This window comes from Vipera ursinii (genome assembly GCF_947247035.1).
Source record: "Vipera ursinii genome assembly, chromosome: 6".
Classification (NCBI taxonomy): domain Eukaryota; kingdom Metazoa; phylum Chordata; class Lepidosauria; order Squamata; family Viperidae; genus Vipera; species Vipera ursinii.
Genome location: NC_139515.1, coordinates 60,873,336 through 60,898,742, shown reverse-complemented (window position 1 = coordinate 60,898,742; position 25,407 = coordinate 60,873,336). Strand labels below are relative to the sequence as shown.

General features: G+C 38.4%; 1 protein-coding gene across 1 annotated transcript in view; it reads left to right on the top strand.

Annotated features, from left to right (window-relative positions):
• Positions 1-25,407, top strand: part of CACNA1I (calcium voltage-gated channel subunit alpha1 I) — a gene marked incomplete at both ends in the record, with an annotated part of 335,073 nt that overhangs the window by 265,607 nt on the left and 44,059 nt on the right. The window contains 9 exons of the mRNA XM_083365368.1: positions 5,600-5,751; positions 8,538-8,723; positions 9,388-9,505; positions 10,078-10,233; positions 12,327-12,435; positions 17,291-17,460; positions 19,446-19,862; positions 20,806-20,906; positions 22,660-22,783. Of these exons, the coding sequence (XP_083221494.1) occupies positions 5,600-5,751; positions 8,538-8,723; positions 9,388-9,505; positions 10,078-10,233; positions 12,327-12,435; positions 17,291-17,460; positions 19,446-19,862; positions 20,806-20,906; positions 22,660-22,783 (1,533 nt within the window). The remainder of the gene's footprint in view (positions 1-5,599; positions 5,752-8,537; positions 8,724-9,387; positions 9,506-10,077; positions 10,234-12,326; positions 12,436-17,290; positions 17,461-19,445; positions 19,863-20,805; positions 20,907-22,659; positions 22,784-25,407) is intronic.

The following is a 25,407-nucleotide window of genomic DNA, read 5'->3' as shown; positions in this document are numbered from 1 at the left end:
ATCTGAGAATTAAAAGATTGGACATAAAAGCTCAGGACATCATTCTGTGCTAAATTGAAAGTGGACGCCCCCTCTCGTTGGAGAAAGCAAAAATGGGAAGCATTCTACAAAATGATAATCCAAATTGAAGACTAAAGAATTGAACCAAGTGATTATAAGCAATTATAATTGCTAATTAAACTTAAGACAGCTTCTTGTTTCCCCATTCACTTTTCCAAAGATCGACATAAGAAGTAAAATGCAAAATATGTGATGTGATATATGCTGCAGAGACTGATGTCAGAATAAAAATTGATATTTATATCCATAAAGATATATATTTCACAATGAAACTCTTTTCCTGAATCATTTCAGATCAGCCAGAAAATCCCCCCTCCTCTCTCTCTCACACACAGTGCCATATGTCATAACATTTTGCAAAGAGTAGGTGCACAGCATTACTATTTGAAAATGAAGAATTACAAACCTGGCTTTCCTGACTCCTGTGCTCCTTTGAAAGATCTTAACACAAAGGCTAAAATAGAATTACAGAAGTGTTTAGATAGTTCTGGTTTTAATAAGTAAATTTTACTTTAGCTAAGGAAAAGTCATAGGTAACATAATCACTGGAACGCTCTCGGGGTATACTGGTTGGCAGTATTTCTAGACACAAACTGCCTTTCAGGATACACCCTTTAATGAAACAGTGCAATATCCACTGTGTATTTAATATAATGAAATGCCATATACCAGTTATAGGGCTACAATTGTAGGTTAAATCTGAAAGGCCCCATATGTTTCATCATTTTTGAGTCTATCATGGATGCATGCCACAAGCCATCCTACAATATTGCTACTGTAGTAAAACTGGGAAATCACACTACCATTTAATGTTATGAGTTTCATTTTTTTGTTTTTTAAGTTTGGCAACTGCATGCATCCTTGGACAGATGTGCAGGAATGTTTATTTTCAATAACTTATGTAATGTATAAGCCATGAACCTCATGTGATGTCTTGAAAAATAGGGGAATGAATTTGCTTTCTGTAGTTACTTATCACTTCCTCAGCTGAGACAAAGAGCTTTTATGCAGGGGTGTCAAACTGCCGGCCCATGGGCCGGATGCATCAACAGGAAACCACGCCCACCCCATTGCCAGCAATGGCAAAAAAGCTCCAATATGTTGCACAACGTCATGTGACATTGCGAGTTTGACATGTCTGTTCTACTGTTTTATAAACATTAACTCCGTAATTAATGGAAATCATAGTCAACCCAAAAATAATGTAAAGGAATCTATGAAAAAAGTGAAATATTAAGAAAGTAATCACTTCAAAAGAATGAGTTGGGGATTTGGGGAATATTGAGAGGAAATGATAGGCCAAAGCAATCTTTCCCTACCTGTTTCCCTCCATAATTGCTCAGCTGGATTTCCAATTTATCCAATTTATCTAGAGACTACTTAAACAGGAAAGTTGATCTCTGTGATCCCAGTGGGGTAAAAAAAATAAGCACTTCATGTGAGGAATTTCTCACTGCTATCCAAAATGGTTTTAAAGAAAATGCAGAAAGCTTTATACTTTGCATATTTCTTAAATTTAAATTGTATTATTGCAGTGTACATTCCTAGGTTCAATCGTATGAATGTTCATGTGGGAGCAAGCCACACTGAAACTAACTTCAGAGCTTGAGTGGTTGTGATTGTGGGTGTCTCTGTGTGTGCCTGTGTGTGTTCTGTGTTGCTAGAGAAACATGGAGCAGATGGAAATTGAGTCAATCATCTGCTCCTCTCCTCTAATTCTGTTTTTGATTTTGTTTTTAGGGGAATTGGGAATTGCAATCAAATCTCTGGCATGTGAAAAGTGTACCATTTCCTTACGAGCACCCTTTTTGCCATATTAGTATAATATTAGTATAATATTCAAAGTAAATTATAATTAGTATAATTCAAATTAGTATAATGTCACTGATCGGAATTCTACAATGAAGTGTGGAATTGAAAAAGGAAACTATAGAGAAAATAAAAATTTTGGGGCAGCAGTTGTCAAACTCTCGATGAAAAAAAGAGGTGATTGTGTGAACAAAGCACTCAGGAAGTGGGATGCTGATGCTGAGAAAAAGATTGAAGGGCAGGTAGCTAGGGAATAGATCCTTCTGTTCTTTCAGCTAAGTAGAAGTGCATTTTCCTATTTCAGTAAGTGAATGTTATTTGTAATTTCCTGGATGGCTTTGAAGTAGCCTTTCCCAAATTGGTATCCACTGAATGTAATTTCCATGATCTTAACCAGATGTATATTTTATTATCACAGTGAATGAGAATAATAGGAAATGTAATCTAAAACATCTGGACTAGGAAAGGATAGTGTAAAAATCCTGAACCTGATCCTAATTTTCTATGCACCCAAGGTTTAATAATTTTATTCTCTAGCTTTAAGTAAGAAACATGGTAGCAAGGAAAGACTAATAATTATTCTGTGCAGAACACTTCTAGTTCTGAAAGCTACTTCACACATTTGATAAAATGAGCTACAGCTCATGAAAACGTATGCCTTATAATAAAATGTGTTAGTGCTAAATGTGCTATCAGACTCTCTGGTTCTTTCTTTCATTTCTGCTTTCTATACTGTTGTAATCCCAGTCTATATAATTTACATATAAACTAGAAGTAATTTGAGTGACACAGATTCAGTAGAGCATAGAATTTTGCTGTAGACTTCATAGACTATTATAGGTATATTATATCATCATTATTATCACCATCATCCCTTACATCTATAAGTTCAAGGTAACATACATACCACTTCCTTTCCAGATTTATTACAAGGTTAGCTAAGAGAGAATGACTACCTCATATTCTTCTGGTAAACCTTGATGTTTAAGGACATTTGACAACTATGTTAAACTGGCTGTCATGCTGTAGTTAACAAATAAAGCAAATTCCCATTGGATAAAACAGCTTCCTATGGACCCTACATTGTCATTTTCTATAATATTTATGTGGGCTAAGTATACGGCCTTGGTACCTTCCAGATTAAATTAAATTATAGCCGGGCTTTTCAACCTTTTCACAGATTGTACCGCTTTTAGGATATGGCAGTATTCAAGTACCACCGGTCACCTAGCAAGGTGTCAAAAACTCGATAATCAAAAAAAGGGGGGAGGAATAAAATACAGGTAGTCCTCAACTTACAACAGTTCACTTAGTGACTGTTCAAAGTTACAATAACACTGAAAAAAGTGACTTATGACCATTTTTCACGTGTATGACTGTTGCAGTATCCTCAGGGTCATGTGATTTACATTCAGATGCTTGGCAACTGATTCATATTTATGATGTTTCAGGGTCATGTGATCCCCTTTTGCAACTTTCTGACAAGCAAAGTCAATGGGGAAACCAAATTCACTTAACAACCATGTTACTAATTTAACAACTGCAGTAATTCATTTAACAAATGTGGCAAGAAAAGTTTGTAAAATGGGACAAAACTCATTTAACAAATTTCTCACTTAGCAACATAAATTTTGGGCTCAAGTGTGGTCGTAGGTTGAGGACTATCCATACACCCACTTACCACACTTTTACTGGCAAACCTGTGCCTGTTTCTCTGACATTAATTTTTGTGCTGTTCTATCCCTTTCTCTCCCTCTGCTTGTCTCAAAGAAGCCTCTCCTCTTCTCCATCTCTCTTTCTCCATCCCCTTCTCTTTCCCTGTCATCTTTTTTTCCTCTCCCATTCCCACCAAAACCTCCTCATTTTATATCCTCTCCTCTCTCCACCCTCCTCCTCCTTTTCTCTTCTGGGTATGACAATCAACATGTAACTGCGTTAGTTAGACCACTTCTGAGAAACTACATGTAGTCCTTGACTTACAATCACAATTGAGCCCAAAATTTATGTTGCTAAGTGAGAAATTTGTTAAGTAAGTTTTGCCCCATTTTACAACTTTTCTTGCCCCATTTATTGTGAATCACTGTAATTGTTAAGTTAGTAACACAGTTGTTAAGAGAATTTGGTTTCTCCATTGACTTTGCTTGTCAGAAGGTTGCAAAAGGGGATTACATGACTCTGGGACCCTGCAACCATCATAAATATGAACTAGTTGTAGCATCCGAATGCTGCAATGGTCATAAGTGTGAGAAATGGTCTTAAGTCACTTTTTCAGTGCCATTGTAACTTTTAATGGTCACTAAATGAACTGTTGTAAGTTGAAGCCTATCTGTAATGAGGAAAGATTATGATAATAGGACCAAGTATGTTACTAGTAGATGAATGCCAGTAGAAACAATGGAGAAAATCAGAGTAGGGATAGTAAAAGATGAAGGGAGTCCTTCTATCCTCCCAAAATGGAAAAACATAAACCTGGTGTTTTCCATGTGTTTTAAGAATTGCAACTTTATCATCCTGAAGTTTTGTAGCCATTATTGTTGTTGCTGTTGTTAGTTGCGAATTCGTGTCCGACCCATCGCGACCCTATGGACAACGTTCCTCAGGCCTTCCTGTCCTCTACCATCTTCTGGAGTCCATTTAGGCTCACGCCTACTGCTTCAGTGACTCCATCCAGCCACCTCATTCTCTGTCGTCCCCTTCTTCTATTGCCCTCAACCTTTCCCAGCATTAGGTTCTTCTCCAGTGAGTCCTTCCTTCTCATTAGGTGGCCAAAGTATTTGAGTTTCAACTTTAGGATCTGGCCTTCTAAAGAGCAGTCAGGGTTGATCTCCTCTAGGACTGACCGGTTTGATCGCCTTGCAGTCCAAGGAACTCGCAGGAGTCTTCTCCAGCACCATAGTTTAAAGGCCTCAATTCTTTGGCACTCAGCCTTTCTTATGGTCCAACTTTCACAGCCATACATTGTAACTGGGAAGACCATAGCCTTGACTATACACACTTTTGTTGGCAGGGTGATGTCTCTGCTTTTTAGTGTGCTGTCTAGATTTGCCATGGCTTTCCTCCCCAGGAGCAAACGTCTTTTAATTTCTTGGCTGCAGTCCCTGTCTGCGGTGATCTTGGAGCCCAGGAAAATAAAATCTGTCACTACCTCCATTTCTTCCCCTTTGTAGCCATACTAACATATAAAAAGAAAAAGAAATCCAGTGATTACAAATATAATACAAATGTTGCTGTAAGACAATGTTGTGGAATTTGCACAAGCAGTGACCATATCAATAGGTAATAATGGAAATATTTTGAGTTATATCATGAAATCATCATAAATGATTACTGTGGCAAAAATAGCAAATCCAGCATCTACTTCAAAATTAGAGGAACAGTCCTCGGTTGCCTTCAAGTACTGAGCAGCTAAATAATTTTTTTTAAAAAAAATATGAATAAATTACCAAATTAATAGACATTGCAGTGTTGGAGCAAAAGATCACACAAATTAAAAACGAGATTAATTAAAAAGAGGAAGAAAGGAGGGGGGAATATTAACATTCATTAAATGTTGGAGAGATGGTAGTCTTAGAGGTTCACATTCATTGTACACTTAGAGGAAGATATTTGAAAGGTTCCAAATGTCTTTTTTTTTTAATGCAGGTGCTCCCATTTCCTGTATCCCATGTAGAAAAATATGTGACATTTCCTAAATGCATTTGATGTCTTGGCTTCTTTCTTTTGCCTTTAGCCAGAGGAGCTGACAAATATTTTGGAAATTTGCAATGTTGTGTTTACCAGCATGTTTGCCCTGGAGATGATTTTGAAACTTGCCGCCTTTGGTCTCTTTGATTACCTTCGCAACCCATACAATATTTTTGACAGTATCATTGTCATCATCAGGTAATGACAATTCAAATCTTTCTTGAATCGATAATGAAATGTTGCATAACAACAGTGGATGATGATAGCTAGATTCTTCCCATCCAGATTAGAGTAGATCAAAGCTAAATCATATCTACTAATTTTAAGTATGTGTGTGATAATTCATATTATTTTTAAACAAATCCATTTTGCCCAAAGGTGAGGACTGGGACTGGCAAATGATTAGCAGTAATGAATTATGTTTACACTATTATTCTGAGCTTGCCTTTTCAATTAATATGGTATAACTGCCCATAGTTATATGTAGAGTCAGGCAATCTGAAGATTTGATCATATTTCAGATTTTGCCATTAGTTATATTCAGGATAGCCTATGTTTACTTATTATTAGACTTTTTTAATCCTGGCTTTACTATTTTTATAAATATGGTAGTAAACATATCTAATATTTCTTCCTCTTCCTATTTTCCTCAGAACAACAACCCTGTGAGGAGAGTTGAGCTGAGAGAGAGTGACTGGCCAAAGTCACTCGACCAGATAATTGCTCTATAAATGCATGCAGTCAAATATGAGAGCAGGAATATCATGTTAAATCCTTGCTAAATATTTTTCCAGTTTTATAGCGCTATATTGCCAAATCAGCATAACAAATAATTTGTGCAAAACTATAAATACAGTATAACGAGGTAGTCCTTATTTAATGACCATAATTGGGACCAGACATTACATGACTGAGATTCATGATTTGACTGCCAGCTTCTCTATTGATCCTGCTTGTCTGAAATTGGTTGTGAAGCATGCAGTGATCACATGATCACTGCGGCAGTTGTTAATGCTCACCGATTGCAAAGCACACAAATCTCAGTCATGTAACTGTGGGGACACTGTGATGGCCACAAGTGCTAGGACCTATAAAAAAGTTATTTTTCCAGGACCTTTGTAAACTTTGAACAGTTGCTAAAGAGGGCATTTGTTAAAATGAGGTCTACCTGTAACGTAAAACATTATTCCTAGATATGGCATTCAGTTTCTAACACTTCTTTCTATATTTAGAATTCCTATCTTTAGAAACATACAAAACTGCCTTAATCTATAGTTAAACAATGGTGTTTCCTCTACATGTAGCCCCAGCCATCTGTTTGAATATATTTAAAAGATTTTTTGTGTTTCTAGATATAGAGGCTACTGATGGAAATGGCAGTCTTCATTATTGATCAGACATGTACATACATAGAAGAAACAATGGCATGGCATGGCACGGCAGGAAAGGACTTTGGAAATTATCTAATTTATTCCGCTGCTCAGTCCAGGAACCATTCCTATAGCATCTCTGACAGATGGCTGGCCAGCCTCACTTTAACCATTTCCAATTAAAGGCTGTCCAGTGCCTTCCCCCAGGCAGTCTTTTCCATTGTTGAAAAACTCTTACTGTTAGGAAACTTTTCCTGATGTCCCACAGAAATCCATTTCCCCATAATTTGATTTCCATTGTTTAAACCCATTGTGGTGTCTTCTGGAACAACTCTGAACAATTCTGCCCTGTCTTCTACATGACAGCCCTTCTGATGCTTGAAGACAGTTATCATGTCTCTATAGGCTCCTCTTCTCCAGACTAAACATACTCAATGCCTCCAACCATTTGTCTTACCTTTTTTTCTTTCAGGACCCTAATTAACTTGGCTGCTTTCTCTGGACATGTTCCATTTGTCAATGTAATTTCTAAAATGCTGTGCTCAGAACCAAATGTATTGTGGTCCAATCAAAGCAGAATAGAAAGAAATAACTTCTCTTGATTTTGACACTATACTGAGCAATGGACAATTTTGCCTCTACCCTCTTCATCTTCTCGTACAGCAGGCTGTGAGCCTGCACTTGCAGGATGTTTAATTATTGTCAACTTTAGGGAAAGAAACAAACATGACACAGCCCCTGCAGTTCAAAAGAACAGTTCATATTCTTTATATGAACAATAAACAAAACAAAAATAAATGCCTCTCCCTTAAGTTTATCCACAGCTCCCTGTTTCTTTATTCAGTTTGTTCTCTTTGAACTGCTTCCTTATATTTTTCCTGAAGTTGCTTCAAATAGGTTGGCAACAAACGATGCTTCACTGGACAATCAGGAGTGCAATGTGCATCAGTGCATCAGTAACATTCAGGAAACAGTCAACAGCAGCAGTCATCAGTAGTCTGTGCTCTCCCTGTCTCACCTTCCCTTTGATCCTCTTTCTCTTTTACTCTTTCCTGCCAAAATCCTTTGCTGTTACTATTTGCTCATTTAATAATCTTGCTTGTTCACCCTCTTCACTTCCTCAGATATATATATGTCTATAGATACACACCCACATGCGTATGCACACAGAAAAACACCCACCCACATAAATATATTCTTAGAGAAAACCACACACAACACATATATTTACAAAATGTATTTTGATCACACATGATTAAGTCAGATATTGTTTTAGTTGTATCAGATTGGACCTTCCAGGTTTTCTGGATTTCTCACCTCCCATAATATCAGTGGCCCTTCTAGCTAGGGTGTATAAAAGATTAAGGAAGCCTTTGGATTATGCCAGAAACAATTCATTTGTAGTTTCCAGTGCATTTGATGGAGAAATTATCTCTCTCTTACACTCACAAATGCTCTCATACATAGAATCTGCTTAGAACCTAAACTTAATGAGAGATGACAATGAAATGGGTTGTTTATTGAATCCCTTTTACTATTTTTCCAATCTAATTATGGTCTTAGCAGTTTCTCTCTCACTTTTGTGTGTCCTCTTCTGATTATTTGCATCTGCAGCATCTGGGAGATCATAGGTCAGGCTGATGGTGGCCTGTCAGTGCTGAGGACATTCCGGCTATTGAGGGTGCTGAAGCTGGTGAGATTCATGCCTGCCTTGAGGCGTCAGCTTGTGGTACTGATGAAGACAATGGATAATGTAGCAACCTTCTGCATGCTCCTCATGCTCTTTATCTTTATCTTCAGGTAGGAAGATGAAATGCATGCTGAAGACAGCAGGGTCTGTATAGGATGTGTGGTTAGCATTTCTTAATGGAAGCAGAAAGATACCATGGAAATAACAAGTGAATATGGAAGATTAATATAGAGTAGGCTCCATTTTACTAGCTTAAACACTGAGAAAGGAAAATGTCAATAAAGGCAAATTAAATCTCTGAGCCTAAACCTGATTTCCCCATCTGTCTTATTGTTTTTACTACTAATGTTGCATTGAGAAATGACGTTGATAAGTTTTTTTCGGGATATGTCTGAATCTGAAAAGTGAGGAGGTTAACCAATGCCATCAGTTATGGAGACTAGAGTTTCCATTTTGATTCTGTTTCATAGGGTTGTTTTACATTTGCGGAAACACATAAAGATTACCCTACATGTTTTGAAATGGAATAATTTAGATAATAATTACTTAAGAATTTGAAAAGAAGCAGACATTGATTGATGCTTTACAGCTTGCCTTCAAAGGTTGTGGGTGCTCTATCACTGGAGGCTTTTAAGAAAAGACTGAACAGCCACCTGTATGAAATGATATAGGGTCTCCTGCTTGAGCAGGGCATCGGACTAAAGACCCTTCCAACCCTGATGTTCTATGTTTTGTGATCTTTTCAAAACCATAACACATTATTTTTCCCTACAGCATCCTTGGAATGCACATCTTTGGTTGTAAATTTAGCCTTAGAACTGACACAGGAGACACAGTCCCTGACCGGAAAAACTTTGACTCCTTACTTTGGGCCATTGTCACTGTATTTCAGGTGAGTCCAAAGTAGAGCAAGGAACAAAGAGGGGATACAATTTAAACTTTCAGTCTTCTTATCATAGAACTGTATTCCATTGTTTTTCCATAAAAGAGAGTTCATATAGACAATAATACCTTCACTTGAAACCTATTAACTTTCACAAGCAGAACTGCCCTTCCTATTGTATCTTTCACACTGCAGTAATCTGTGGATATAGTCCTTTCTAGAGATTGCCACTGACAATGGCATAGTACCATATAGCTAGAGACATATGTTTATAGAAATCATGTCATGATTGCACCCTTTCCCATGTTATGTTCAATATTAAAATAGAAATATTAGAGACTTTTCCTGTTGTCAAATCATTCTGATAGTACATCTTGTTTTTTATCTATTTATTTAATATATATATATATATATATATATATATATATATATATATATATATATATATATATATATATATATATATATATATATATATATATATATATAATAAATATTGTTTATTTATATATATATCCCATATTTCTGCCAAAGGCACTTATTCTGGACTTAACTATATAACCTTAAACTTTACCATTCAGATTTTGACACAGGAGGATTGGAATGTTGTACTCTATAATGGCATGGCCTCAACCTCTCCATGGGCATCCCTTTATTTTGTGGCTCTCATGACGTTTGGAAATTATGTTCTCTTCAACCTACTGGTGGCCATCCTAGTTGAGGGATTCCAGGCAGAGGTGAGTAGCTACAGTGATTGCTTTCAGGAAGGTCGGTTGCAAATAAGGGAGAGATTCAGGTCAGATTTCCAATGATTTATAAGTCAGTCCTTGCCAACCAGGCATTGCCTTAAACAATAGCTGTTATCACTCCTACCAATACATACCGTTTCCATGAGGTGGAACTTTTGGGAGTTGAATTCTGACACATCTGATAAATACAGAACAGAGGGAGATGGTTTTTTTTATAATCTTTATTAATTATTTACATTAAAAATGACAACAAATAGTACAAAGGGAACAAACAAAATAAACCGAGAGTTATATCTACTCTCCTATTAACAAAAAATATATCATCCCAGCTAAACTTTCCAATGTCTAGAGTAACCTTGTCATTTAAGAAACTACCATTAGTCAAATCTTATCCACCTTATAAGCCTAATAAAATACATAAGTCAATTAGGTAAGCGATCTTATCGCTCATCTGGAGGGAGATGGTTTTAAATCATGTTTTGTTGGGAGTAATCTTGGAAAATTATGACTACCAATTCATGAGTATATGACATCTCAGGATAGAAAAGACATGTATTTGGAATAGAATTTAATGAACTCAATCTATTTTCTTGCTTTTTAAAATCTGCATTGTGATGCAGTGCTCAAATCAGAAATGCGTACAAAAATATTACTGATGTATTTGATCAGTTTATATGGCTGCTCACTTCTCAAAGCAACTAGTCAACAAAAACCAAAACAAAACAAAAAGAAGCTGTCAAACCCTATGAATACTATGTCTCAGGATGGGCACATCCAAATATCCGGGGGGGGGGGAGTAAGGTTCCTAATGCCTTACAAAAGACTAGAAGTTGCATAGCAAATTGCATCTGGAGGTGAAGGGGACTTTCATAGATGCTACCAGGGAAAAGGCCCATTTCGTAGGTCCAGCCTGATGACATTGGCACAGAGAAGAGATCTGTAATAGGTCCAACCTGAAGGAGCATGTGGGATTATTAGGGGCTGGATGGGGAGCAACAGGTTGAAACTGAACACTGGCAAGACTGAGTGGCTCTGAGTTTGGGGTTATTTGGTCCATGGAGAATTGCCACCTTTGGTCTTGGATGGGGTGGCACTGACCCAAACAGACCTAGTGCATAATCTGGTGGTTCTCCTGGACTCACAATTCCTGCTCGAAGAATAGGCGGCAGTTGTGGCCAGGAGGGCTTTTGTGCAACTGTCGGTTATGCGACAGTTACTCCCTTTCCTGGATCAGCAATCTTTACTCACGGTCAATCAAGCCCTAATCACCTCCTGTCTTGACTATTGCAATGCTCTGTATGGGGCTATCCTTGAAAAGCATCCACAAGCTCCAGTTGGTGCAAAATGCTTTTATATAGACACATATATTGTGTCTATACATGGTTTGTGCAGACCTCGGTGTGCACATGTGTCACTTCTCCTGCAGGAGCTGCATTGGTTGCCTATGTGCTTCCAGGTGCAATTCAAGGTACTGGTTGTCACCTTTAAGGCTCTTGTGGCTTGGGACCAGGTTATCTGAGGGAACGTCTCTTGCCGGTCACATCTGACCCACTAGAGTGGGGAGGCAAGGAATGTTGTGGGTCTTGTTCACTAAGGAAATACATCTGCTGGAACCCAGAAGAAGGGCCTTCTCTGTGGTGGCTCCCTCCCTCTGGAACATCATCCGTCCAGAAATTAGACTGGCCCCCACTCTAACACTCTTTCGGAAGACCTTGAAGACATGGTTCTGCCAGCAGGCCTGGGGAACCCAGAGTGGGATGGAGCCCATTAAATGGCTGGTATGAGTGTATGTTGTCGCTGGAGTAAGGGTGGGGGATTATTATGTTACTATTTTTAATTTTTATTATTTTTATTTCTTTTATGTTGTGCTTTTATTTCCTCTAAGCCGCCTTAAATTGCTAGAAAAAGAGAAAATTGAACCATTCAGACATTCCTTCATATCTAATAATCTGAATGCTATTATTTCTTTCATGTAGTGGTATATTGTCCAATTATTTCCATAAAGTATTTTTCCACCTTTGCAATTCTCTGAAATCAAAGGGAAATCACTCTGTTGCTCTCATGATGCTCACAATTCCCAGGTCTTTGCATTTATTTTCCCAATGCAGGGTGATGCTAACCGCTCATATTCAGATGAGGACCAGAGTTCATCAAATATTGAAGAATTTGACAAGTTCCAGGATACTTCAGGTATTAGCAGGGAATACACAATATATGTGTCTATATAAAAGCATATAACATCTTGGAAAGTATCTTTCTTTCCTTCCTTCCTTCCTTCCTTCCTTCCTTCCTTCCTTCCTTCCTTCCTTCCTTCCTTCCTTCCTTCCTCTCCAAGATATACTCTGGATCCACAGAGATGAATCGTTCAGTCCATTTACATCTCTAGTTCTCAAATTTTTCGAAGGAATATTTGCTGTATTACACTGCAGAAATTCAGATGCCATTTCTTCTATCCAAGATGCATGAATAACTTAATTCAGAATGCAACAGAGGCTTAGTCAATCCTGATAAAATTAAAATAATTTCATTGGAACAACAATAATGATGATAAAGGTGTTCAAATCAATTTCTCAGCTGAGTTTCAATCAGACCCCTAATGTTCTCAGTTGAGTTTCAATCAGACCCCTAATGTTCAAACGGCACAAAAAAATTGTTCTTGTTAGTTGGGAAGTCATGTCCGACCCATTGCGACCCCATGGACAACATTCCTCCAGGCCTTCCTGTCCTGTACCATCTTCTGGAGTCCATTTAAGCTCATGCCTACTACTTCAGTGACTCCATCCAGCCACCAAATTCTCTGTCGTCTCCTTCTTCTATTGCCCTCAATCTTTCCTAGCATTAGGCTTCTCCAGTGAGTCCTTTCTTCTCATTAGGTGCTCAAAGTATTTGAGTTTCCACTTCAGGATCTGGCCTTCTAAAGAGCAGTCAGAGTCAATCTGCTCTAGGACCAACTGGTTTGATCACCTTGCAGTACAGGGGACTCACAGGAGTCTTCTCCAGCACCATAGTTGAAAGGCCTCCATTTCTACCTCCATTTCTTCCCCATCTATTTGCCAGGAATTGAGAGAGCCGGATGCCATGATCTTGGTTTTCTTAATGTTGAGTTTCAAGCCAACTTTTGCACTCTTCTTCTTCACCCGCATCAAGAGGCTCTTTAGTTCCTCTTCACTTTCTGCTATTAGAGTGGTATCATCTGCATATCTTAGGTTGTTGATATTTCTTCCTGCAATCTTAATTCCAACTTTTGATTCATCTAGCCCTGCCTTTCTCATGATGTGCTCTGCATATAAGTTAAACAGGTAGGGCGACAGTATACAGCCTTGCCGGACTCCTTTCCCAATTTTGAACCAATCAGTGGTTCCGTGTCCAGTTATCACTGTTGCTTCTTGATCCACATATAGGTTTCTCAAGAGACAAATAAGATGGTCTGGTACTCCCATCTCTTTAAGAACTTGCCAAAGTTTGTTGTGATCCACACAATCAAAGGCTTTTGTATAGTCAATGAAGCAGAAGTAGATGTTTTTCTGGAACTCCCTAGCTTTCTCCATGATCCAGCGTATGTTGGCAATTTGATCTCTAGTTCCTCTGCCTCTTCAAAATCCTGCCTGTACTTCTGGAAGTTCTCAATCCTCATACTGCTGGAGTCTAGCTTGTAGGATTTTAAGCATAATTTTACTAGCATGTGAAATGAGTGCAATGGTGCAATAGTTTGAACATTCTTTGGCATTGCCTTTCTTTGGAATTGGAATGTAAACTGACCTTTTCCAATCCTGTGGCCACTATTGAGTTTTCCAAATTTGCTGGCAAATTGAGTGTAGCACTTTTACTGCATCGTCTTTTAAGATTTTGAATAGCTCAGCTGGAATACTGTCACCTCCACTAGCTTTGTTGTTGCTCAAATTTCCTAAGGCCCATTTCACTTCACATTCTAGGATGTCAGGCTCGAGGTCAGTGACCACCCCATCATGGTTATCAGGGATGCTAAGCTCATTCTTGTATAGTTCTTCTGTGTAATTTTGCCACCTCTTCTTAATCTCTTCTGCCTCTGTTAGGTCCCTGCCATTTTGGTCCTCTATCATGCCCATCTTGTATGAAACATTCCCTTCATATCTCCAATTCTCTTGAAGAGATCTCTGGTCCTCCCTATTCTATTGTTTTCTTCTATTTCTTTGCACTGTTCATTTAAGAAGGCATTCTTATCTCTTCTAGCTATTCTCTGGAATTCTGCATTCAGTTGGGCTTATTTTTCTTTTTCTCCTTTGTCTTTCCCTTCCCTTCTTTCCTCAGCTATTTACAAAGGTTCCTCAGACAGCCATTTTGCTTTCTTGTATTTCTTTTTCTTTGGAATTGTTTTAGGTGCTACCTCTTGTACAATGTTGCGAACCTCCATCCATAGTTCGTCAGGCACTCTGTCTATCAGATCTAATTCCTTAAATCTATTTGTCACCTCTATTGTATATTCATCAGGGATATGATTTAGTTCATACCTGAGTGGCCTAGTGTTTTACCCTACTTTCTTCAATTGAAGCCTAAACTTTGCAATGAGAATCTCATGATCTGAGCCACAGTCAGCTCCTGGTTTTGTTTTTACTGACTGTATAGAGCTTCCCCATCTTTGGCTGCAGAGCACATAGTCAATCTGATTTCTGTGTTGACTGTCTGGTGATGTCCATGTGTAGAGCCTACTCTTGTGTTGTTGAAAAAGAGTGTTTGCTATGACCATCACATTCTCTTGACAAAATTCTATCAGCCTGTGCTCTGCTTCATTTTGTACTCCAAGGCCAAACTTGCCTGTTATTCTGGTTATCTTTTGGCTTCTTACTTTAGCATTCCAACCCCCCATGATGATAAGCTTGTAAGCCGCCCTGAGTCTTCAGAGAAGGGCGGGATATAAATGGAATTAAAATAAAAAATAAAAATAAGGACATCATTTTTGGTGTGATTCTGTAAGGTGCTGTACGGCTTCATAGGTAAAGGTAAAGGTCCCCCCCGCAGATGTGTGCTAGTCGTTTCCAAATCTAGGGGCTGGTGCTCATCTCCATTTCAAAGCCAAAGAGCCAGCGCTTGTCCGAGGACGTCTCCGTGGTCATGTGGCTGGCATGACTAGATGCCAAAGGCGCACGGAACACTGTTACCTTCCCACCATAGTGGTCCCTATTTTTCTACTTGCATTTTTTACGTGCTTTCGAACTGCTAGGTTGGCAGAAGCTGGGATGAGTAACAGTCTTTGGACTTTCCTTTCACCACCAGATACATCCACAGATACATCCACAGCTTTGGCCCAGTTGCTTCACTCTTTCTGGCACTACTAGTACTAGCCCTCTGGTCTTCCCCAGTAGCATATTGGATGCTTTCCAACCTGAGGGGCTCATCTTCAGCGTCATATCTTTTTTCCTTTTGGTACTGTCCATAGGGTTTTCATGGCAAAGATACTGGAGTGGGTTGCCATTTCCTTCTCCAGTGGATCATGTTTTGTCAGAACTGTCTGCTATGACCTGTCCGTCTTGGGTAGCCATGCACAGCATAGCTCATAGCTTCATTGAGTTACATAAGCCCCTTCACCACGACAAGGCAATAATCCATGAAGGGGCACAAAAAATAGTAACTTTCAAAACCATAACAAAATATCTAATGGCTACTGATTAGTAACACTAAATTTTTGATGAATTAAAACAGTAAAAGCCAAGATGAAAGAAATTGATCAGTACATTTGTGGAGAACAATGTAACTAGTATTATATGAAGCTTGTCAGATGCTGTCCTTGGAGTCACGATTGCTGAAAAGCAATGGTACAATTTTCTGACATTTTGAGATGGGAAACAGATGAAAACTATTGTATAAGCTCTAAAACAAGTATATCACAAAAAAAAAATCCCAGGCCCATACAAGTGATACAATTCTATACATTTTGCAAGCCAGAGCCACCTTAAAAACATCAAGCATGACCCTTGACTACAAAAGAGTTTTTTGTCAAAGTTAACAATTCAGAATATTTTAAAAGAGCAGGAGGAAGCTCAGTTATATAGATTATAAAGCTAAGTCAACTTGCAGGAAAAATATATATTAGAAGGAGTTCAAAAAATCTAAGATTAATTCAAGCAATCACTTGGAAACAAAAAGGAAATCAGAACTTTAGCATTTGAAGACCAAACACAAATGAGAAATTGCATTTTGCAGTATTTTTCTGAGTAATGTTGTATGTTTTTTTCACTCCAACTTCGCACCATACATGACAATGGCTATAAATATACATTTCCCCCCTTTTTAGTCAAAAGGACTGAGATTGATATCCAGTGCCACAAATTACTGCTGGTCTTTAGCTTTCTTTTCTAGCCCAGTATATCTTATTGTTGTTTACCTAAATTTGCAGTGCATATACATAATTTGTTGCTAGCTGGGAATGATGGCAATTATAGTATCTAACTCATCTGAAGAATGGAAAATACATGGCACCATTCCAATTAAACTTTTCTGCTTACTTTTACTAAATTTGGGATTTGGGATAAAATGTGCAAATAAAATGATGAACAAATTTTACCCTTGTATACTTGCATCGCAGGAGCAAAAGTGTGGTGCTTGCTTTGTGATTTCATGACATACTTTTTGTCATTCTGGTATCATAGTGGCTAGCAGCAGATGCCTGTGCATTCAGCACAAATTTACTTCTGAACTGCTAACACTGGACTACCTTTGTCTAGTAGTTCTCATTCTGTTACAATGAAAGAAACCTGTGGTGGAAAATGTTAAGCAAATGTTAAAGGATAAGGGTTTTTTTTTCTCTCACTCAATTGGTGCAGAATTTCATCAAATATTTCCAAGCTTCTATAAGCATAGCATAAAACATTGTTAGAATAGGAGCAGGAGGAAAGAGGAATTAATTTATTTCCATATTGTTCCTTGTTTTCTAGAGACTTAACTATGGAATTAGAATATATGTATGTTGAACTGTTTATTTTAAAGCACAAATTGCTTTAAAAATATCCTCCCTGGGTATTATGTCTCTTTCTCTGTGTGTTTTGTCTGTTTTGTTTTTGTTTTTTCTCAGATCCAAAGCTTTGTGCAGTTCCCATGACTCCAAATGGACATCTTGACCCCAGCCTTCCTTGTCTAAACCAGCCTGGGGCAACTGCTGGAATGATGAATCCACCCCACAATACTCTGCAGTCAGATATCCTCATGGCCCTTGAATCCCGAAAAAGCAGTGTGATGTCTTTAGTAAATGAATTTAAATCCATCTGTAACCTACTTACATTAACAGTCATATATTAGGATCATCTTCCAACCCCAATATCTGAGAATTTGGCCTTCAACTAGTAGAATCATTATGTAAACTTTTACACTTATATATTCTGCAGTCAGTATCTTTGATTGATTCTGTGCACTTTCCCTACCCGTCTTCATTTTAACATGGCAGAAAAGGAGATAATGGATTGTTTTTTCCTTGTATTGAAAGGAATAGGATTATACAAAATAGCTAAGAATTGAAACTTTAAGAAACTCTGCTGAATAGTAGTTAACACTGGCTATGATGTAATGAAAATAAGAACTAGGCCAATGCAATTAAAACTACATTTAATATAAGCCTTTACTTTTCTTATTTACAAATAAACTAGTTTGATGTGCTGAAAGGGCATCAGATGTCCTTTCAGATGATTGTATCATACATTCTTTCATTATGTCCATCAACTAGGATAATTTTGGACTCCAACATAGTCTCGGGCAGTTAAGAGATTTCCCACCCATACTGGACACAATCCTATACTTGGAGAGAAAGAATAAAGTTCAATTCCCTCTTGGCAAAAAGTGGTCTTGAATGATAGTAGTCATCATATTAAAGAAGACATTTACTTGAATAGGATTCACAAAAGGAGAGAACATCTTTTTAGATTGTGTTTGCCACCTAGAGAGACCAAGGAAAATGGCTTTCATGGAGATACACAAGATTTGTTACCCAAGTGATGGAAGATGAAAGATGTCTATAACAGACATATAATATTTGGCAGAGGCTCAGGCAGATGCTTCATTAAATCATAGGAGTATAAGCAGGGAGAGGAGATACAGCAGAGTTAGGTTTGAAAAATTGTGTTTTTACAGCTAATTTCAATAAAAATAGTTTCAGCCTTAGTGTGGAATTGATTTACTGGTCTGGCCTACCTAGTGGAACTGACACCACCTGGGGTCTTATAACTATTTCCATTAATATTAGGTTTTTTTAAAAAAAAAAGTAAGGCTACATTTTAAATGTTTTAATTAAGTGATTCAATATTTATATTTATATTTATTTGATTTATATACCGCCCTTCTCCTGAAGGACTCAGGGCGGTGTACAGGGCAATAAATACCAAAAGTACAAAATACAAAAATTAAAACAAATTAAACAATTGTGCCCGATACAATAAATTAGTTAAAATCAATAATTAAAACCCCAAACCCATCAGACCAGGCCGGCTTGTTCGAATAAATAGGTTTTTAGATCACGTCGGAAGGAGTGAAGGTCGGGAGCCATCCGGAGCTCAACCGGTAAATGGTTCCAAACGTCTGGCGCACCCACAGAGAACGCCCTCCCCCTGGGGGTCACCAGTCGACATTCTCTGACCGTGGCACCCTGAGGAGGCCCTCTCTGTGGGAGCGCACTGGACGGAGGGAAGTTGACGCCGGCCGCAGGTGCTCCCTTAGGTACTTAATTAAATATGTAATTAAATGTTTTTATTTAAGTTTTTAGCTAAAGAGCCAGTTTGGTGTAGTGATTAAAGTGTTGGCCCAAGAAGGTGTAAATTCTAATCCCACTTTAGACATGAAAAATAGGCTGGATGACTTTGATCCACTCATTCTCTCTCACCCAGCTCACCTCAGAGGGTTGTTCATCATCTTGGGTTATATATGAAAAAGGGTAGGGAAAAACCAGAGAAAAGTCATGCATCAAAAAGGAGGACACTGAATGTTTGTAACACCCTCAGTTATTGAATAAGATAAAAAGAAAGTGAAAAGTTTACCTCATTTTTTCCATGTATTAGTCCACTTATCTGCTTCCTTGCTGTTTATTTTGAGAAGGGAACATTAGGTGGGAGTTAAGTCTTGCAAATGTGGTAGTATAAAATGTATAATAAATAACTAAAAGTATGCTGGTGCATGACTGAAGCTATGTCAGCCTCCTGTTCTGAGTGGAAGCACTCAATGGTTTTCTTTTGGCTTTCTTACAGTCTAGCTCTCGTAGCTGTCATCACCACGGGGCTCGGTATCATGGTGGAAGCTGGGGAAGCAGACGTTCCAGTTGGAACAACCTTGCTCGAGGTCATAGCCTCAAACACAAGCCTTTTTCCGCTGAACATGAATCACTTTTATCTGGGGAGCAGCAGAGGATAACAGAGGCAGAACGAGAAAGACCAGTAATTCACCATCATCGACGGACATTTTCATTGGATACCAAAGATTCCTCTGAACTGGAGTTGGCTCCAGCAGTCTTATCCAGTCACAAGCCATCATGGAATATAGGAGTGACTCTAGGGCCAAGCAAGCACCAGGACTGCAATGGCAAAATGCCCACAATCTCTAAGGACATCTTTCCAGAAATGAACAATCGGAAAGACCATGGAGAAGATGATGAAGAGATAGATTATGTAAATATTCATTCATTCATTCATTTAAATATATTGACCACACACCTTGTCACAAGGTAACTGGGTGATTTACAATATTAAAAAGATAAATATTACAAAGCCGATACACAATAAATATTACTCAACTTTAACTAAAAGATGGGGAGGGAGGGAGTAGGATTAGCATATCTGTCAACAACCTCCAAACTGAAGCCCCCTCATAGGAGCCCCAGGTCAACATGCAGAGCCAGATCTTTAAGCTCTTGTGGAAAGTCAAGAAGCTTGGAACCAATCTCACTCCAGGAAACAAGATGCTCCAAAGGGCAGGTGCTACAGCAGAGAAGCCTCTTATCTTGGACCCCGCCAGCCAGAATCTCTTGGCTGATTGGGCCTGGTGGGGCAGGCCAATCCCATTGGGATGAGACGGTCCTGCAATATTTTTTCCATCTTTACTAAAAAATATATATATTGGAAAATGAAAAAATATAGTAAATGAACAATGTTACAATATTAATGTACAGTGCAAAAGAAAAATCATAGCAAAACTTTAGTGTGATTACTTCTACAGTGATCACTGGAAGAAGTTCTCACAGCAGCATTCCATTTAGAAGGAAAGGAAGATTAAGGGAGAATCCAAGCAGCTCAAGGGTCTCAAAGCAAATTATGTTACTGCAGTATTCTAGCCATTGTTCATCATTCTTCCATTCCATTCCTATGTGATAAATAATTCCATGGCAGACCAGAGCAAACTTTCTGAATACTCTAATCATGCCATCATTGCGTTGTGGGTATGATCTTTGTGGTGATTGTATAACCTGCAGAAGGTATATTAGATAGTGAACAACTAAAGATGATCAATCAGTACATGGGTGATTTTTAGCTGGGCATGATAGATACAAAGGAGGGGAGAAAGGGAAACAAGTACTGCTCAACAGCTTCTGATTTTCTGCTTCTGCCTCTACAGAGCCTGTGTTTCCGTATAAAGAAGATGATAGAGGCCTACAAACCAGATTGGTGTGAGTTGCGAGAAGATTGGTCCATCTATTTATTCTCACCAGAAAACAAGTATGTTTCATTTACTTGTGTTTTGGGGGATGGAGATTCAAGTATGGGTTTATCACCTGTTTAGTGTAGAACTGATTTAATTACTTGCAACAAGACTTTCTATTGTCCATTCATGTTATCATAATACAAAATTAGGAACAATAATGAAACATTGCTCCTTTTTCTTTCCCTCTTCCTTCTTTGGTCTTGCTTTTCAATTTTGCTTTTCATATTTTCCAGGGAAGCTGTACTGTAATGTTATCTTAAGACCAAGTGGCATAAAACATACATCATTATTCCATTCTCCTGATTTTTTAAAACTGTTTTGTTCTTTTCCCATATTACACTGGCTCTTTTTCTCCTGTGATTATAGTTCCAGCATATTCTCAAATCATATGCATTTAGGTTTAACCACTTTGAAAATCTTATCAGTGAAGATTATTTGGAGCTGTGGAAATTACAATATTTTCTTCCACTTTCTCCTTTGATCTCTGTCAGCATAACAGGTATTTGCAGGCAAGAAATTTGTTTCTTCTGCATAATCACACAGCATCTATTTTTAAACCTGCATTTTTGTTCTAATTAAGCAGATATGCATATATTTACCATATTTAACAACAACACAGTGACTGCCCATTTCATGGATAATTACAGCAGTGTGTTGTGGCTTGTGCCAAGTTGCTTATGGACTAAATACAAATTCTATAATATCCTTAGCCTTTCAAAAGGTTCCTATGTCTCCCAAATTACAAAAGTATGCATTGGTGTATCACATTATAAAAATTGCATTCATGAACATGTGGTTGCCATGCAATAATTGCATTTGAGAAACTACAGGTTCTTACAACATGCCCTGAGCAAATCATTTTGCATTTCAATAGAAAGTCTTACAGAAACTGAGGAATTTATTTTTGCTTTTAAAATGTGTGTTGATTGATCAATTACGTACCATCAAGCAAATGGGAGAAAATAACTACAGGTAGTCCTCAACTTACCTACAGTCATTTACTGTTTGAAGTTATAACAGCACTGAAAAATGACTTATGACTGTTTTTCACACTAACAACCATTGCAGCATCCCCATGGTCACATGATCAAAATTCAGATGTTTGGCAGCTGATTCATATGGTTGCAGTGTCCTAGAGTTGCATGATTACCTTTTCTGACCTTCTGACAAGCAAAGTCAATGGGGAAGCCAGAGTCACTTAACAATCATGTTACTAACTGAACAACTGCAGTGATTCACTTCGCAGCTGTGGCAAGAAATATCTTAAAATGGGGCAAAATTCAGTTAATGAATGTTAAGTGGCATTTAGCAACAGAAATTTTGGGCTCAATTCTGGTCATAAGTTGAGGATTACCTATAATTATTTTTATTTTTCAATTTTAGTAACAGCTAAAGTTTAATATAGTACCCTTTTCCATCCCCTATTTGCCTTATTTCCTTTAAATCCTCCAGGTATCTCTGTCAACCAGTTAGGCACAGCTTTTTCTACAGGAAGTGGATTTTTTTTAAGGCCATCAAGGATGAAGTGATCTTTGTAAAGATAGGATTATATCACCAAGAAGAGCTTGTTCAGTATAAAATATGCGTATTAAACCTTTTGGGGATGAAAAAAATGTCTGAAAAGGATGTGTTTGAAAACTGTTGCTTTGCCACCGAATTTTGTTAATGTGAACTGGGATGCATGGGAAACCTGTAATGACCATGATATGTCTATTGTACATATATTCATAGATAACATTTTACAGTTTAGAACCAACTGTCTTCCAGATTTCGCATTCTCTGCCAAACTATCATTGCTCATAAGCTATTTGATTATATTGTCCTGGCCTTCATTTTCTTGAACTGTGTTACTATTGCCTTGGAGAGACCTGAGATTGAACAGAGAAGCACAGTGAGTAGTATAATAATGTATTATATTTGTATAATAATGAGTAGTCTTGTAATTTTAGGAGTTAGAAACTCATAAATGCCTTCTTCAACCTCTAAATAGTACTGTATACAATAATTGGATTTAATTTTAAGGATTCACTTTATGCTGTTCAGAAATATCCAGAGACATTTGTTTTAGAGAGTAATAAGGGTAATATCCCCTTCATGGATTACTGCCTTGTCGTGGCGAAGGGGCTTGCGTAATTCAATGAAGCTATGAGCTATGCCGTGCAGGGCCACCCAAGACGGAAAGGTCATAGCAGAGAGTTCTGACAAAACGTGATCCACTGGAGAAGGAAATGGCAACCCACTCCAGTACCTTTGCCATGAAAACCCTATGGACAGTACCAAAAGGCAAAACGATATGACGCTGGAAGATGAGCCCCTCAGGTCGGAAGGCGCCCAATATGCTACTGGGGAAGAGCAGAGGGCTAGTACTAGTAGCGCCAGAAAGAATGAAGTGACTGGGCCAAAGCCGAAAGGACGCTCAGCTGTGGATGTGTCTGGTGGTGAAAGGAAAGTCCGATGCTGTAAAGATTTTTTCTCCATAGGAACCTGGAATGTAAGATCCATGAATCAAGGAAAGCTGGACGTGGTCAAAGAAGACATGACAAGACTGAACATCGATATCTTAGGTATCAGCGAACTAAAATGGACAGGAATGGGTGAATTTAATTCAGATGACCATCAGTTATACTACTGCGGGCAAGAATCCCTCAGAAGAAATGGAGTAGCCTTCATAGTCAATAAAAGAGTAGGAAAAGCAATACTGGGATACAATCCTCAAAATGACAGAATGATCTCAGTTCGAATCCAAGGCAAACCATTCAATATCACAGTAGTCCAAGTCTATGCCCCAACCACCAGTGCTGAAGAGGATGAAATTGACCAGTTCTATGAAGCCCTACAGCGCCTTATAGAACTAACGCCAAAAAATGATGTCCTCCTCATCATGGGGGATTGGAATGCTAAAGTAGGAAGCCAAAAGATAAGCGGAATAACAGGCAAATTTGGCCTTGGAGTACAAAATGAAGCAGGGCACAGGCTGATAGAATTTTGTCAAGAGAATACGATGGTCATAGCAAACACTCTTTTCCAACAACCCAAGAGACGGCTCTACACACGGCTCTACACACGGTCAACACAGAAATCAGATTGACTATGTGCTCTGCAGCCAAAGATGGAGAAGCTCTATACAGTCAGTAAAAACAAGACCAGGAGCTGACTGTGGTTCAGACCATGAGCTTCTCATTGCAAAGTTTAGGCTCAAACTGAAGAAAGTAGGGAAAAGCACTAGGCCACTCAGGTATGAATTAAATCATATCCCTGTTGAATATACAGTAGAGGTGACAAGAACTATGGACAGAGGTTCGCAACATTGTACAACAGGTAGCATCCAAAACCATCCCAAAGAAAAAGAAATGCAAGAAAGCCAAATGGCTATCTGAGGAAGCTTTGCAAATAGATGAGGAAAGGAGGAAAGTGAAAGGCAAGGGAGAAAAAGGGAGAAAAAGAAAGATATGCCCAATTGAATGCAGAATTCCAGAGAATAGCTAGAAGAGATAAGAATGCCTTCTTAAATGAACAGTGCAAAGAAATAGAAGAAAACAATAGAATAGGGAGGACCAGAGATCTTTTCAAGAAAATTGGAGAGATGAAGGGAACGTTTAATGCAAAAATGGGCATGATAAAGGACCAAAACGGCAGGGACCTAACAGAGGCAGAAGAGATTAAGAAGAGGTGGCAAAATTACACAGAACTATACAAGAATGAGCTTAATGTCCCTGATAATCACAATGAGGTGGTCACTGACCTCGAGCCAGACATTCTAGAATGTGAAGTGAAGTGGGCCTTAGAAAAGCTGAGCAACAACAAAGCTAGTGGAGGTGACAGTATCCCAGCTGAGCTATTCAAAATCTTAAAAGACGATGCAGTAAAAGTGCTACACTCAATTTGCCAAATTTGGAAAACTCAACAGTGGCCACAGGATTGGAAAAGATCAGTTTACATTCCAATTCCAAAGAAAGGCAGTGCCAAAGAATGTTCAAACTATCGCACCATTGAACTCATTTCACATGCTAGTAAAGTTATGCCTAAAATCCTACAAGGTAGACTCCAGCAGTATGTGGATCGAGAACTACCAGAAGTACAGGCAGGATTTTGAAGAGGCAGAGGAACCAGAGATCAAATTGCCAACATACGCTGGATCATGGAGAAAGCTAGAGAGTTCCAGAAAAACATCTACTTCTGCTTCATTAATTATGCTAAACCTTTGATTGTGTGGATCATAACAAAGTGTGGCAAGAGATGGGAGTACCAGACCATCTTATTTGTCTCTTGAGAAACCTATATGTGGGCCAAGAAGCAACAGTGAGAACTGGACACGGAACCACTGATTGGTTCAAATTTGGGAAAGGAGTCCGGCAAGGCTGTATACTGTCATCCTGCCTATTTAACTTATATGCAGAGCACATCATGAGAAAGGCACGGCTAGATGAATCAAAAGTTGGAATTAAGATTGCAGGAAGAAATATCAACAACCTAAGATATGCAGATGATACCACTCTAATGGCAGAAAGTGAAAAA